The 16,506-nt window shown below is 40.0% G+C and overlaps 1 protein-coding gene across 1 annotated transcript in view; it reads left to right on the top strand.

The window, feature by feature from the left end:
* Positions 1-12,281, top strand: part of WDR27 (WD repeat domain 27) — a 464,468-nt gene extending 452,187 nt beyond the window's left edge. The window contains exon 25 of the mRNA XM_037817757.1: positions 12,091-12,281. Within this exon, the coding sequence (XP_037673685.1) occupies positions 12,091-12,186 (96 nt within the window). The 3' untranslated portion in view covers positions 12,187-12,281. The remainder of the gene's footprint in view (positions 1-12,090) is intronic.
* The last annotated feature ends 4,225 nt before the right edge of the window (positions 12,282-16,506 follow it).

Raw genomic sequence — 16,506 nt, forward strand, 5'->3', positions numbered from 1 at the left:
TTAATGGCCCTGGTTGCTTTGTCTATTAGCATTTCAATAGCCCATTAGATCTCTGAGGAGGGCCGTTTTTTTTTTTTTTTTTTTTTTTTAAATCCTTTTTGCTTTTTCTAAAACAATTACTCTAAGAAGCTCAATACAGAAAGCTTCAAAGAATTGAAATTTGGGCACGTCAAGTCAAGAGCAGAACTAAGAGAGCTCTGAGACAAAAGGCAATAATCCAGTGGCTGAGAAAATTCACTAAACAACACAACTTCCCAAGAAAAGGGGGGTGTCCGCTCACAGCCACCATCCTGGTGGACAGGAAACACTCCTGCCCATCGCCAGCCCCATAGCCCAGAGCTGCCCCAGACAACCCAGTGTGACGGAAGTGCTTCAAATAACAGGCACACACCACAAAACTGGGCGTGGACATTAGCCTTCCCTGCAACCTCAGCTGAATGTCCCAGAGCTGGGAAGGGGGAGCAGTGTGAATTAACAGAGCCCCATTCAGCCATCATTTGAGCAGACTAGGAGCCTCCCAACACAGCCCAGCAGCCCAGAACTGCCCTGGGGGGACGGCACTCACCTGCGACATAGCACAGTCATCCCTCAACAGAGGACCCGGGGTGCACAGCCTGGAAGAGGGGCCCACTTGCAAGTCTCAGGAGCCATACGCCAATACCAAAGACTTGTGGGTCAGTGGCAGAGACAAACTGTGGCAGGACTGAACTGAAGGATTAGACTATTGCAGTAGCTTTAAAACTCTAGGATCATCAGGGAGATTTGATTGTTAGGGCCACCCCCCCTCCCCGACTGCCCAGAAACACGCCCCACATACAGGGCAGGCAACACCAACTACACACGCAAGCTTGGGACACCAATTGGGCCCCACAAGACTCACTCCCCCACTCACCAAAAAGGCTAAGCAGGGGAGATCTGGCTTGTGGAGAACAGGTGGCTCGTGGACGCCACCTGCTGGTTAGTTAGAGAAAGTGTACTCCACGAAGCTGTAGATCTGATAAATTAGAGATAAGGACTTCAACTGGTCTACAAACCCTAAAAGAACCCTATCAAGGTCAGCAAATGCCACGAGGCCAAAAACAACAGAAAATTATAAAGCATATGAAAAAACCAGACGATATGGATAACCGAAGCCCAAGCACCCAAATCAAAAGACCAGAAGAGACACACCTAGAGCAGCTACTCAAAGAACTAAAGATGAACAATGAGACCCTAGTACGGGATATGAAGGAAATCAAGAAGACCCTAGAAGAGCATAAAGAAGACATTGCAAGACTAAATAAAAAAATGGATGATCTTATGGAAATTAAAGAAACTGTTGACCAAATTAAAAAGATTCTGGACACTCATAGTACAAGACTAGAGGAAGTTGAACAACGAATCAGTGACCTGGAAGATGACAGAATGGAAAATGAAAACATAAAAGAAAGAATGGGGAAAAAAATTGAAAAACTCGAAATGGACCTCAGGGATATGATAGATAATATGAAACGTCCGAATATAAGACTCATTGGTGTCCCAGAAGGGGAAGAAAAGGGTAAAGGTCTAGGAAGAGTATTCAAAGAAATTGTTGGGGAAAACTTCCCAAATCTTCTAAACAACATAAATACACAAATCATAAATGCTCAGCGAACTCCAAATAGAATAAATCCAAAAAAACCCACTCCGAGACATATACTGATCACACTGTCAAACATAGAAGAGAAGGAGCAAGTTCTGAAAGCAGCAAGAGAAAAGCAATTCACCACATACAAAGGAAACAGCATAAGACTAAATAGTGACTACTCAGCAGCCACCATGGAGGCGAGAAGGCAGTGGCACGATATATTTAAAATTCTGAGTGAGAGGAATTTCCAGCCAAGAATACTTTATCCAGCAAAGCTCTCCTTCAAATTTGAGGGAGAGCTTAAATTTTTCACAGACAAAGAAATGCTGAGAGAATTTGCTAACAAGAGACCTGCCCTACTGGAGATACTCAAGGGAGCCCTACAGACAGAGAAACAAAGACAGGACAGAGAGACTTGGAGAAAGGTTCAGTACTAAAGAGATTCGGTATGGGTACAATAAAGGATATTAATAGAGAGAGGGAAAAATATGGCAAACATAATCCAAAGGATAAGATGGCCGATTCAAGAAATGCCTTCACGGTTTTAACGTTGAATGTAAATGGATTAAACTCCCCAATTAAAAGATATAGATTCGCAGAATGGATCAAAAAAAAATGAACCATCAATATGTTGCATACAAGAGACTCATCTTAGACACAGGGACACAAAGAAACTGAAAGTGAAAGGATGGAAAAAAATATTTCATGCAAGCTACAGCCAAAAGAAAGCAGGTGTAGCAATATTAATCTCAGATAAAATAGACTTCAAATGCAGGGATGTTTTGAGAGACAAAGAAGGCCACTACATACTAATAAAAGGGGCAATTCAGCAAGAAGAAATAACAATCGTAAATGTCTATGCACCCAATCAAGGTGCCACAAAATACATGAGAGAAACATTGGCAAAACTAAAGGAAGCAATTGATGTTTCCACAATAATTGTGGGAGACTTCAACACATCACTCTCTCCTATAGATAGATCAACAAGACAGAAGACCAATAAGGAAATTGAAAACCTAAACAATCTGATAAATGAATTAGATTTAACAGACATCTACAGGACATTACATCCCAAATCACCAGGATACACATACTTTTCTAGTGCTCACGGAACTTTCTCCAGAATAGATCATATGCTGGGACATAAAACAAGCCTCAATAAATTTAAAAAGATTGAAATTATTCAAAGCACATTCTCTGACCACAATGGAATACAATTAGAAGTCAATAACCATCAGAGACTTAGAAAATTCACAAATACCTGGAGGTTAAACAACACACTCCTAAACAATCAGTGGGTTAAAGAAGAAATAGCAAGAGAAATTGCTAAATATATAGAGACGAATGAAAATGAGAACACAACATACCAAAACCTATGGGATGCAGCAAAAGCAGTGCTAAGGGGGAAATTTATAGCACTAAACGCATATATTAAAAAGGAAGAAAGAGCTAAAATCAAAGAACTAATGGATCAACTGAAGAAGCTAGAAAATGAACAGCAAACCAATCCTAAACCAAGTACAAGAAAAGAAATAACAAGGATTAAAGCAGAAATAAATGACATAGAGAACAAAAAAACAATAGAAAGGATAAATATCACCAAAAGTTGGTTCTTTGAGAAGATCTACAAGATTGACAAGCCCCTAGCTAGACTGACAAAATCAAAAAGAGAGAAGACCCATATAAACAAAATAATGAATGAAAAAGGTGACATAACTGCAGATCCTGAAGAAATTAAAAAAATTATAAGAGGATATTATGAACAACTGTATGGCAACAAACTGGATAATGTAGAAGAAATGGACAATTTCCTGGAAACATATGAACAACCTAGACTGACCAGAGAAGAAATAGAAGACCTCAACCAACCCATCACAAGCAAAGAGATCCAATCAGTCGTCAAAAATCTTCCCACAAATAAATGCCCAGGGCCAGATGGCTTCACAGGGGAATTCTACCAAACTTTCCAGAAAGAACTGACACCAATCTTACTCAAACTCTTTCAAAACATTGAAAAAAATGGAACACTACCTAACTCATTTTATGAAGCTAACATCAATCTAATACCAAAACCAGGCAAAGATGCTACAAAAAAGGAAAACTACCGGCCAATCTCCCTAATGAATATAGATGCAAAAATCCTCAACAAAATACTTGCAAATCGAATCCAAAGACACATTAAAAAAATCATACACCATGACCAAGTGGGGTTCATTCCAGGCATGCAAGGATGGTTCAACATAAGAAAAACAATCAATGTATTACAACACATTAAAAACTCGAAAGGGAAAAATCAATTGATCATCTCAATAGATGCTGAAAAAGCATTTGACAAAATCCAACATCCGTTTTTGATAAAAACACTTCAAAAGGTAGGAATTGAAGGAAACTTCCTCAACATGATAAAGAGCATATATGAAAAACCCACAGCCAGCATAGTACTCAATGGTGAGAGACTGAAAGCCTTCCCTCTAAGATCAGGAACAAGACAAGGATGCCCACTGTCACCACTGTTATTCAACATTGTGCTGGAAGTGCTAGCCAGGGCAATCCGGCAAGACAAAGAAATAAAAGGCATCCAAATTGGAAAAGAAGAAGTAAAACTGTCATTGTTTGCAGATGATATGATCTTATATCTAGAAAACCCTGAGAAATCAACGATACACCTACTAGAGCTAATAAACAAATTTAGCAAAGTAGCGGGATACAAGATTAATGCACATAAGTCAGTAATGTTTCTATATGCTAGAAATGAACAAACTGAAGAGACACTCAAGAAAAAGATACCATTTTCAATAGCAACTAAAAAAATCAAGTACCTAGGAATAAACTTAACCAAAGATGTAAAAGACCTATACAAAGAAAACTACATAACTCTACTAAAAGAAATAGAAGGGGACCTTAAAAGATGGAAAAATATTCCATGTTCATGGATAGGAAGGCTAAATGTCATTAAGATGTCAATTCTACCCAAACTCATCTACAGATTCAATGCAATCCCAATCAAAATTCCAACAACCTACTTTGCAGACTTGGAAAAGCTAGTTATCAAATTTATTTGGAAAGGGAAGATGCCTCGAATTGCTAAAGACACTCTAAAAAAGAAAAACGAAGTGGGAGGACTTACACTCCCTGACTTTGAAGCTTATTATAAAGCCACAGTTGCCAAAACAGCATGGTACTGGCACAAAGATAGACATATAGATCAATGGAATCGAATTGAGAATTCAGAGATAGACCCTCAGATCTATGGCCGACTGATCTTTGATAAGGCCCCCAAAGTCACCGAACTGAGCCATAATGGTCTTTTCAACAAATGGGGCTGGGAGAGTTGGATATCCATATCCAAAAGAATGAAAGAGGACCCCTACCTCACCCCCTACACAAAAATTAACTCAAAATGGACCAAAGATCTCAATATAAAAGAAAGTACCATTAAACTCCTAGAAGATAATGTAGGAAAACATCTTCAAGACCTTGTATTAGGAGGCCACTTCCTAGACTTTACACCCAAAGCACAAGCAACAAAAGAGAAAATAGATAAATGGGAACTCCTCAAGCTTAGAAGTTTCTGCACCTCAAAGGAATTTCTCAAAAAGGTAAAGAGGCAGCCAACTCAATGGGAAAAAATTTTTGGAAACCATGTATCTGACAAAAGACTGATATCTTGCATATACAAAGAAATCCTACAACTCAATGACAATAGTACAGACAGCCCAATTATAAAATGGGCAAAAGATATGAAAAGACAGTTCTCTGAAGAGGAAATACAAATGGCCAAGAAACACATGAAAAAATGTTCAGCTTCACTAGCTATTAGAGAGATGCAAATTAAGACCACAATGAGATACCATCTAACACCGGTTAGAATGGCTGCCATTAAACAAACAGGAAACTACAAATGCTGGAGGGGATGTGGAGAAATTGGAACTCTTATTCATTGTTGGTGGGACTGTATAATGGTTCAGCCACTCTGGAAGTCAGTCTGGCAGTTCCTTAGAAAACTAGAGATAGAGCTACCATTCGATCCAGCGATTGCACTTCTCGGGATATACCCGGAAGATCGGAAAGCAGTGACACGAACAGATATCTGCACGCCAATGTTCATAGCAGCATTATTCACAATTGCCAAGAGATGGAAACAACCCAAATGTCCATCAACAGATGAGTGGATAAATAAAATGTGGTATATACACACGATGGAATTCTACGCGGCAGTAAGAAGGAATGATCTGGTGAAACATATGACAACATGGATGAACCTTGAAGACATAATGCTGAGCGAAATAAGCCAGGCACAAAAAGAGAAATATTATATGCTACCACTAATGTGAACTTTGAAAAATGTAAAACAAATGGTTTATAATGTAGAATGTAGGGGAACTAGCAGTAGAGAGCAATTAAGGAAGGGGGAACAATAATCCAAGAAGAACAGATAAGCTGTTTGACGTTCTGGGGATGCCCAGAGGTGACTATGGTCTGTTAATTTCTGATGGATGTAGTAGGAACAAGTTCACTGAAATGTTGCTATAGTATGTAACTTTCTTGGGGTAAAGTAGGAACATGTTGGAAGTTAAGCAGTTATCTTAGATTAGTTGTCTTTTTCTTACTCCCTTGCTATGGTCTCTTTGAAATGTTCTTTTATTGTATGTTTGTTTTCTTTTTAACTTTTTTTTTCATACAGTTGATTTGAAAAAAGAAGGGAAAGTTAAAAAAAAAGACAAAAGACAAACAAGGAAAAAAAAAAAACAAAAAAAAAAAACGATGTAGTGCCCCCTTGAGGAGCCTGTGGAGAATGCAGGGGTATTCGCCTACCCCACCTCCATGGTTGCTAACATGACCACAGACATAGGGGACTGGTGGTTTGATGGGTTGAGCCCTCTACCATAAGTTTTACCCTTGGGAAGACGGTTGCTGCAAAGGAGAGGCTAGGCCTCCCTGTATTTGTGCCTAAGAGTCTCCTCCTGAATGCCTCTTTGTTGCTCAGATGTGGCCCTCTCTCTCTGGCTAAGCCAACTTGAAAGGTGAAATCACTGCCCTCCCCCCTACGTGGGATCAGACACCCAGGGAAGTGAATCTCCCTGGCAACGTGGAATATGACTCCCGGGGAGGAATGTAGACCCGGCATCGTGGGATGGAGAACATCTTCTTGACCAAAAGGGGGATGTGAAAGGAAATGAAATAAGCTTCAGTGGCAGAGAGATTCCAAAACGAGCCGAGAGATCACTCTGGTGGGCACTCTTACGCACACTTTAGACAACCTTTTTTAGGTTCTAAAGAATTGGGGTAGCTGGTGGTGGATACCTGAAACTATTAAACTACAACCCAGAACCCATGAATCTCGAAGACAGTTGTATAAAAATGTAGCTTATGAGGGGTGACAGTGGGATTGGGAATGCCATAAGGACCAAACTCCACTTTGTCTAGTTTATGGATCGATGTGTAGAAAAGTAGGGGAAGCAAACAAACAGACAAAGGTACCTAGTGTTCTTTTTTACTTCAATTGCTCTTTTTCACTCTAATTATTATTCTTGTTATTTTTGTGTGTGTGCTAATGAAGGTGTCAGGGATTGATTTAGGTGATGAATGTACAACTATGTAATGGTACTGTAAACAATCGAAAGTACAATTTGTTTTGTATGACTGCGTGGTATGTGAATATATCTCAATAAAATGATGATTAAAAAAAAAAATAAAAAAAAAAAAATAAAAAGGGCAAGGATTTGCTCCATTTGCACTGGAATATGGGCTGGTTGCAGCAGAAAGTTTTTAGTAAAGTTAAATGTCAGTTTAAATTTTCCTCACCAGAATTCCAAATCATTCCTTTTGCAACACAACAATCGTAGAAGCTTATGCTCTCTGGAATTTTTGAGAAAAAAGAAACATAAAGTTTAGAGGCAAAACTTGGTATCAGTTCTGAAGCTAGAATGATAACAATTACTTGTGGCAATAGGAATGTCACAGGACCTGCATGGTCATGTTCACTTGGCACAAGGCGTGGTTGTTTATGCCAGGCTGGGAGAAGTCACTTGAACTCATGTCCTTTGGTTGAACATCAATTTTATGAGACCTGTATAAATCATTCCTCAACGATGGTATCCCAGGCATGGAGACAATTTGCTTTGTACAAGAATTTTTATGTGCTAGGGCACTTCTCTTTAGATCAGAGTAATTCTGCTTTTAATTTCCTTCACCTTCTACCCCTGTGTGAGTTCACTTCTTCTGCTTAAATATGCTGGTTTTTAATCCAGCTCAATGGTTATATTTTTAGACTAAAGTTTTTCTCTGGGATCTATCAGTAGTAAGAGCGAGAAACTAAATCATTAAAATGAAAAGAATGTGATTTCCTCAATTTGTCTCCCTCTGCTTCCTTACATCTTTTTCAAGTCAAATTTAACCACAGTCTTCTAGGAAAAAAAATAAGAAAATATCTTCATGATCTTAAGGAAGCAAATTTTTTTATAGAGGACACAGAAAGCACTAACCATAAAAGAAAAAAAAGATAACTTGGGCTTTATCAAAACTAAGAACTTCTATTCATCAAAAAACAGCATTAAGAAACTAAAAAGGCTAAATGCTTTCACTTATATCTACAATATAGAAAGAACTTCTACACTCAGTAAGAAAAGGACAATCAACTCAATTTAAAAGACAGGTAATAGGACTTCAAAAAACAGGATATCTCAATGATCATTGAGCATATAAGGAGGTGATCAAGAAAATCAAGTTATCAGGAAAATGTAAATTAAAACCACAATGGCATGGGACATCACACTCACTAAAATGCTTATGATTAAAAGAGAATGAAAATAATTATTGGAATTATTGGCAAGGATGTAGCAACTAGAACTCTCACACAATGCCTTTTGGAACATCAATCAGTTCAGACATTTTGGGAAAATTGTTTAGCAATATTTACTAAATTTGAATATATACCTATCCTATAGTGCAGTAATTCTACCTCTGTGTATAACTATGAGAAATGAGTGAATAGGTTCACAAAAATATATTTATTAGAATGTTCTTAGCAACATTATTTATCATAGTCCCAAACTTGGAACAATGCAAATGCCTATAATTAAGAGACTGGATAAATAAATTATGTTGTAATCATGTAATGGAATATTATAGCACAATAAAAAGAATGAACAACTAGTATTCACAAAAAGATGGATGAATCATATGGATATTATGATGTGTGAAAGAAACCAGACACAAAAGAGTTCATATGAAACATACCGGATGTTTCACACTGGATGTTTCATTCCTGGGAAGTTCAAAAAGAGGCAAAAACTATTACTGAAATCGTAATAATGTTTATCTCTGGAAGGGGTTATAGATTAGATAGGGGCACAGGGAAAATATTTGCAACATTTATGAGAAAATGTTAATATACATAGTAAACAATAAATATCATTTGAGTGCAAAAGTATGTGGTTTTTAGTGTACACACACTATGCTATGTAATGAAATTGTAAGAAATGTGTGTGTGTTATCTTGTTTAAACTACATAAAAGTCCTGCATTAGTTATTAAACCTCTCTGTGTCTCAGTTTCCTCATCTGTAAAAGAGGAACAATGATTTTATCTATCCCTCACTGCTACTAATGTGGTCTTTTATATTTAATTTGTTAATATCCTGTTAAGTTCTTTTTAATTTTTTACCCATTTTTCCTTGCAATGTTTGATTTTCTTATTTGTTTGTAAGAACTCTTTATATATTAGGAGTATTACCCTTCCATCTGACATGTGTTGCAGACATTTTTGCTTGACCATTCATTCTTCAGTACTGTACAGCTGGTGATGCTTTACCACCACTCTAAAACTCCTTTGGCAAAGTTTACTGGTGATTTCCTAATTGCCAAATCCATTGGATTATTTTCAGCCTTTAACTCATTCCTGCAGTTTTGGCCCTCTTAATATCTCCATTTGCTTTTAAATACTTTGCTGCTTTGTCTTATCTTAGATGCTCTCCTCCTGGTTACCATGCTATTTTTCTATTAATTCACAATCTCTTGTGCAGACTCCTTTTCTTCACACTAACCCAAATTCCATGGAGTGCTTCATGTTGATGACCTTTTCTAAGAGTATCAAAATTCCTCAGAACAACATGCCATGGGTCAAGGGCTTTACAGAACTTGTGAGATCAATTACCGGGTGCAGTGGCCCTGAAACCTGAGAGACATAGAAGTTATCAGGGAAGGTCAGAGAATGGATGGAAAGACATAACTAGCTCTAATCAAAATCATAGTGGCCAGATAAGGAGACACTCGCCCAGTGCCTGACTTCACAAAGCTTGTAGGAAATGTTGACACTCTGGATTGTTGCAGGGTCTTTAAATCTTCAGGACTGATCTCTCATACTGTAACACTGCCAAGATCACCACAATGAAGTCCCAGGCTGCAGCATGGCTCCCACAAAGCTGGAGGAAAGGCTCCAGTAACATATCTTGGATTAACCTGTGGGAGAAAATGCTGGCTCTTACAGGTCCACATTTTGGGAACTTAAGAAACAGGATTCTTCCCTTCCCTTCTGGATATTGCAAGTAGCTCAAGCCTATAGTTCTGGACCTTTTAGCCCCATGGCTCTAAGGTTCTGCCATTGGCCTCCTCCCTTTGGCTGTGCTATGAGTTCAGAATTGTAATCTAGACCTTTCCCCAGATTGCTTCTCCTATTATGTCCTGCAAAAGTGGGTAGGATCGACTCCCTCAGTCTGGTGCCAGGAACCTCCACTGTGGCTGGTGAGGCTGGGTCTCTCATGTCAAACAGCTCATTCTCTTCTAGACCTAGCTCCAAGCTCACATTTCCAAAAGGAGTCAGAAATCCTTCTTCCATTTCCACTCTCCAATTCTGACATATATGTTTTCTTTATAAACTAAAAGTTTTGAGGAATTAAGATAAAAGAGAGATACCTGAGAGTTAGAGATACAGACTAGCTAAAGATATCTCCAACTTCTCTTTGCTCTATTTTATTGCTCCATGTAGCTACTCTCCTCTGATGGAGGGAAGGTTAGCATTGCCAGAGCAGTAACCTTTGAGCACCCCTCTTCTCATATTACAGGCGCCCTTTGTGGTTGGTACCCATATGGATTTAACAATATTTATATAAGGTTTCACATTTTTATATCTTCAACACATGAGCTTCAGTAGAAGACAAACTGGACAAACTTGCATACTGGACAGCTTCACTTGGATGTCACACAAACACCTCTACATCTACATGTTCCCCCCAAAAGCTACTTCTCCTGTGTTCTCTAGTGAAATTACAACGGTTCATCAACGTATGCAGGCCAGACATCTGTGAGTCATTTGAGACCTGTCCCTTAATCTCACTGACCCCTTATCTAATTAGCAGCCATATCTTGGCAATGTTATCTCAGATCTCCCTTCTGCCATCCTCTCCCTTCCATATCTGCTCTCTCATCATTTCTCACTTGGACTCTTCCAACAGTCCAACCATGGACCAGTCCAACCACCAGTCCTCCCACTCAATCTGTGTTTACCCAGAGTGATTTTTCTAAACACAAATCCAATCACGCTAGCTTTCTGCTCAGGGTTTCAAGTAGCTTTGCAGTTTATGAGAAAAAGTCCAAATCCCTTAGCACAGGATAAGTGTGTTTTGGGGTAAGAAACAGTATTCATTTGCAAGCTGACACCAGCAGCCCTCTTGGGCAAGGGATTGCCTTTGTTCAGGAAGATACCTGATGGGATATGGAAGATGAGACCCCAAAGCTGGGTTTTATGGAATGATTAAAAAGATAGCTAACAAATAAACAGACACTTGGGGTAGGGGAGAGATAAGCAGAGAGGAGAGAGTGGGGGAGGGAGGAGAAGGGTAAGTCACAAGGTGAGACTCTGGAGGCCAAACTGGCAAAGATGCCTGAGGGATTGCAACAGAACAGGGTCACCTAGTTTGTAAATGGTTACTTAGTGTTCTGTGATGCTGCAACTTGAACTCCCCTGACCATGGCCCCCAAACCTCTAATAAGGTCTCCCATGCATTGCTATCTAGGATGTGTAACATTGGCAATGCTGGTGGTGGAGGTGGGGGAATAAGGATATCAGTTAGGAAGCTACCGAATCTCAGGTTTGAGCTGATGTCAACTGTAATGAAGGATTGGATCCAAATATCCAAGCTCACAAGGAGCCACAGAGTTCCTGAGGGGGCACGTTGACACAGCTGACATCTGCTCACCTATGGGCCTATTCTTGTCCTGTGTTTTTACTTGGGGCTCCAGTCAGCTTGAATGACGTGCCGTTTTCTAAACCTCCGGTGATTCTGGTTTCCTTGCCTTTGCGCATGAAGTGTCTCAGCTGCTGGACTAACACTGATTCATCTTTCCAACTCACTTTGTCTCCTCTTTGAGAATTTTCCTGACAATAACCACTTTTTCCCACTTCACTGTGTTCAGTTTTCTATTAAATCATCAGACACTACTAATGATACTATTTGTTTGTTTGTCTCTCTCTCCAATTATTCTGCAGATTTTCAGAGCTGGGATTCAAACCAGCTTAGCCCAAGCCAGGTCCTCCCTGTCGCACACTCTTATCAGAATACCCACTTGCTCCCAGACCTCATGAAGTGGGCAAAGCAAATGGAATCCCACCTTCAGTTCTGGAACTAAAGCAACTTCCTGTAAGGGAAGCCAGAGAGTGGCAAAGTCAAGACTGCAGAGAGATGGCGAAAGGAAACATCTTCACTAGCCCCAGACCACAAGGCAAGCATTCAGTCTGCTGGTGGAGTCGGGTCCCTCAGGACATGTGGGCCTGGGGCTGAGATAACCAGGGATCAAGAGTTCCCTTTCTAGAGCACGGCCAAGAAAGGCAGGTGGAGTCTAGAAAGGGAGATGGCTTGGAGAGTGGGTTGAGGCTACACTGAGCAGAGGTGGTGAACAATCTCGCTGTGGGAACAATATGTAGACTTTTTGTTTGTTGTTTGAAAGAGGTAGTTAAGAAATGGCCCTTGACTATTTGAAAGAGGGAGAGTGGAGGAGTGGTGTTTCTTTTCTTATTTATTTATTTTTTTGCATTCTGTTTTTTTTAGAGTGTGGAGAGAGGAAAACAAACATGAAAGTATGAAGAGGAAAACATCTACACAGATCAGTATTCTGGTTTGCAAATGCTTCTGGAATGCAAAATACCAGAAATGGATTGGCTTTTATAAAGGGGGTTTATTTGGTTACACAGTTACAGTCTTAAGGCCATAAAGTGTCCAAGGTAACACATGAGCAATCGGGTACCTTCACTGGAGGATGGCCAATGGCATCCAGAAAACCTCTGTTAGCTGGGAAGGCACGTGGCTGGCCTCTTCTCCAGAGTTCTGGTTTCAAAATGGCTTTCTCCCAAGATGTTCCTCTCTAGGCTATAGCGTCTCTCCAAAATGTCATTCTTAGTTGCTCTTGGGGCGTTTGTCCTCTCTTAGCTTCTCTGGAGCAAAAGTCTACTCTCAAAGGCCATCTCCAAAATGTGTCTTTAGCTGCAGCTAGCTGTGAGCATCTTCTGGCTGAGATTTTATAGGGCTCCAGTGAACTAATCAAGGCCCACGCTGAATGGGCAGGGCCACACCTCCATGGAAATTATTTAATCAGAGTTATCACCTACAGTTGGGGGGGTGTGGTTTCCATCTCCATGGAAACAACCTAATCCAAAGGTTCCAACTTAATCAACACTAATACGTCTGCCCCCACAAGATTTAAGAATATGGCCTTTTTGGGGGGACATAATATATGCAAACTGGCACAATCACTGTAAAGCTTATAAATGTCAACAAAAATACTGAGTGTTGAACAACTGATTGCAGCTTTATTTCTTTAACGGGTGATTTTCTTTCACACAGTTATTTATAGTAAAGGAACCAGGAGATCAACCTGGCTGTCAGTGTGTGGACCAAACCTTTTTAGATAAATGACTGGGATACGAAGACATTTTAGAGAAAATGCCCATTTTAAGCAGCAGCATTTTTCTAAACCTTTGTTTCATTGATAACAGTGTTTCCTTTTAATTTTCCCATGGTAAAACACATGAGTCCAAACAGGTTTTGGAAGTAAATTCTTCCATTCCAATCTCCAGAGCGGGGGTTTAGCTGGGTGCCATCCATTCCAGATCCTGTTTATTTGGAAGCAGACCATTTGCAGTGAGGTGCTAGCTGTCACTGAGGCAGCACATAACTGAATGGGTTAGAGGCCTTTCGCCAACAGTGGAGTCATTATTCAACATTATTATTATTTTTATTTCATAAAGATCTTTGTGACCTGTTAAAAGGAGAGCATGTCCTTTTAGATTCTTGGCATTCTATCCATATTGGAAAACACAGAATCTTTGAACTGGAAGAGGGCCCTTATTTTTTTCCAATATGCTTTGCTACTATACAAAACAAAGCAGAACTTGCATAATTCTCCTGCTCACTGCAGAAAACACTACCAATTAGACATTCATTTTGGTTAACAACTCTCCTTTTAAAAATGCAAATGGCCTCAAAATTTTAAGGAAAAAGTGTATTAATCAGAGCTCTCTGAGGAAACAGGTGACACACTAAACTGTGGGCAGCATGTAGGAAAAAGCAAGGCAGATATAGGAACCTGGACCCCATAAAAGAAAGAAGCAGAATCTGAAGGGAGGAGTTGTGTAGGAAAAGTTAACCTGAGCAGAGAGATGCAGCCAGCTGGAGGGAGCCCAAAAGGAAATGAAGAGTTACGGAGCCGGTTGACATCCACGTGAATCTGTATCCTGGGCTACGAGCAGGCTGGTCCGGAGTTAAAAATTCCTTACACCTCTTTAGTGGGATTTAGTTAAATCACACTACTTTCTTTACCAGGCACATTGGAGAAATAGGCTTGACACTCTGAGAAGAAGAGTAGACAATGAGCCATTTTGAAGCACTTGGCAATGTCTGCGCTGGTGGTGATGATGGGGTGTGGACGTATTGCGGGTTGGTTGTTGTGACTACTTGGTGAGGGGAAGGAGGCAAGAAGTGAGGAAAGGCTGAAACACAAAGCAGTCCTCCTTAGAAATTCTGCCCTGGGGCTTGCCCTTTTCCCAATCCCACGGCCACTTATCTTTAAAAATGAGTTCTTGAACACCTGGGCTTACTAGGGATCTTCTCTTTATGAAATGGGTCCCAGGCAGAACTTCTCAGTTGAGTGCTATTGATGTTTTAGACAGGCTAATTCTTCATTTAGTCCTTTCCAATCATTTCAAAGCCCCCAATTCTTCCTGAAATGTTTCAAACCTGCTGAAAGTGGTTAGTCAAGAACCCTCTAAGAACCACCAAAATCTGGCTGCCACCCCAAAGTGCATGGGGGTCCTATGATTTTGTACAGAGCAGTGGGTGGCAAACTTCAGTGTGCACCAGGATCACCTGGGGTGTGTGTGTGTGTGTGTGTGTGTGTGTGTGTGTGTGTGTGTTTAAAACACAAATTGTTGGGCTGTGTTCACGGAGGTTTGACTCAGTAGGTCTGAGGTGAGGACTGAGAATTTGCATTTCTAACGAGTCCCTAGGTGATGTTGATGCCAACTGTGGTAAGACAAATTTCTATGAAACTTATCCTAGATATACAGGGCTGTGAGAAAGGCTGGCTTTTCTTATCCCCATACTTGGGACTTACCTGCTTTCTAGTCAAGGTTGTCAGGTCAGAAGGAGAGTCTGTTTTGCACAGAGGAGAAAGCTCCTGCAGCCCAACAACTTGAGGTCTGGACCTGGAGGAGAAGGTTCTACTCTCTCCTCTCTTATGTGCTCAAAAGAAGTGGTCTAAAGTCAGTGTGGCAAATTGAGTTAGGGGTCCCAGGGGGAGGGACATGGTGTTAATCTTAATCCTAATCCTGTGGGTGTGAACTCAATGTTAAGAGGACGATTCAAAGAGGTTATTTTTAGTGTAGGTCTAGTTAAGAGAGAGTCATGGGCAGGAGCCCCAAACTGGAGGTTAGCAGGAACCTGAAGAGAAAAGAGAAGACATGGCCATGTGGGAAAGCTAAGCAATCCAAGGATCTCATGCCAGTCAGAAAGCTACCCACCCGGGGAGGAAGCAAGCCTTTCAGCCTCTGGAACTGTAAGCCAATAAATTTCTGTTGTTAATCCAACTCGTCATGTGGTATTTGTCTTAAAAGCCTGGAAAACTAACAGACAGGATCAGAATTAGCTGAGTGGAGCAAATTGAAGGCTACAGAGATGAGCATTTAAATTGCAGGTGTAAGTTTTAAAATGTAGCTGTGATTGTTTTTACATTCCTCCCCACCCCCCCCAAATCTGATATAATTTGTATGGGGTGGGGCTTATATGCATTAATATGTTTTAAATGCTCCCTAGTTGACTCAATACATAGCAATAATTGTGAACTAGTGGTTAAGAGGATTCTGGTTAGGCAAGAAAAGAAAAGCTTGAAAATACATGCAATTAGTTACACAGAGAACTTCTAAATGGCATGTTGGCTTAGAAGAAATCCATCAACAATCCTGGGAAAGTAACCCAAGGCACTTACCCTATTGTTAGCAGATTTGCAATATCAGTTTCTTATATGGAAAGTCATGCTCCCAGGGGCATACAATACATGAGATAATATAGTCAGTTTAAAAAACACATGATTCTTTTACATTTCTGCATATAATTGCAAGTCTTTGCAAGCAATTTCATGAGACAAGAAAGGGATTTATGGTAAGTATAAAATTTGATTAAATTTACATTTTTTTCTATGTTGACCTTTACTTAGCAACCAAAGAATACAGTTTCCCCTCCTTACAGTGCATTAATTAGAAGGGTAACAGTGGGGAGTGACTTAATGAGTTAAGCCTCAGTTTCATCAGAAAAAATAATCCGTTTTGCAGCAAATTTTTAACTTTGGAATTGTGAGTCCTAAATATCAAAGACTTCCTGGATAACCTGGGACAATTCCCCAAAATGTGGATGCT

This window comes from Choloepus didactylus, chromosome 24, assembly GCF_015220235.1.
Source record: "Choloepus didactylus isolate mChoDid1 chromosome 24, mChoDid1.pri, whole genome shotgun sequence".
Lineage (NCBI taxonomy): Eukaryota > Metazoa > Chordata > Mammalia > Pilosa > Megalonychidae > Choloepus > Choloepus didactylus.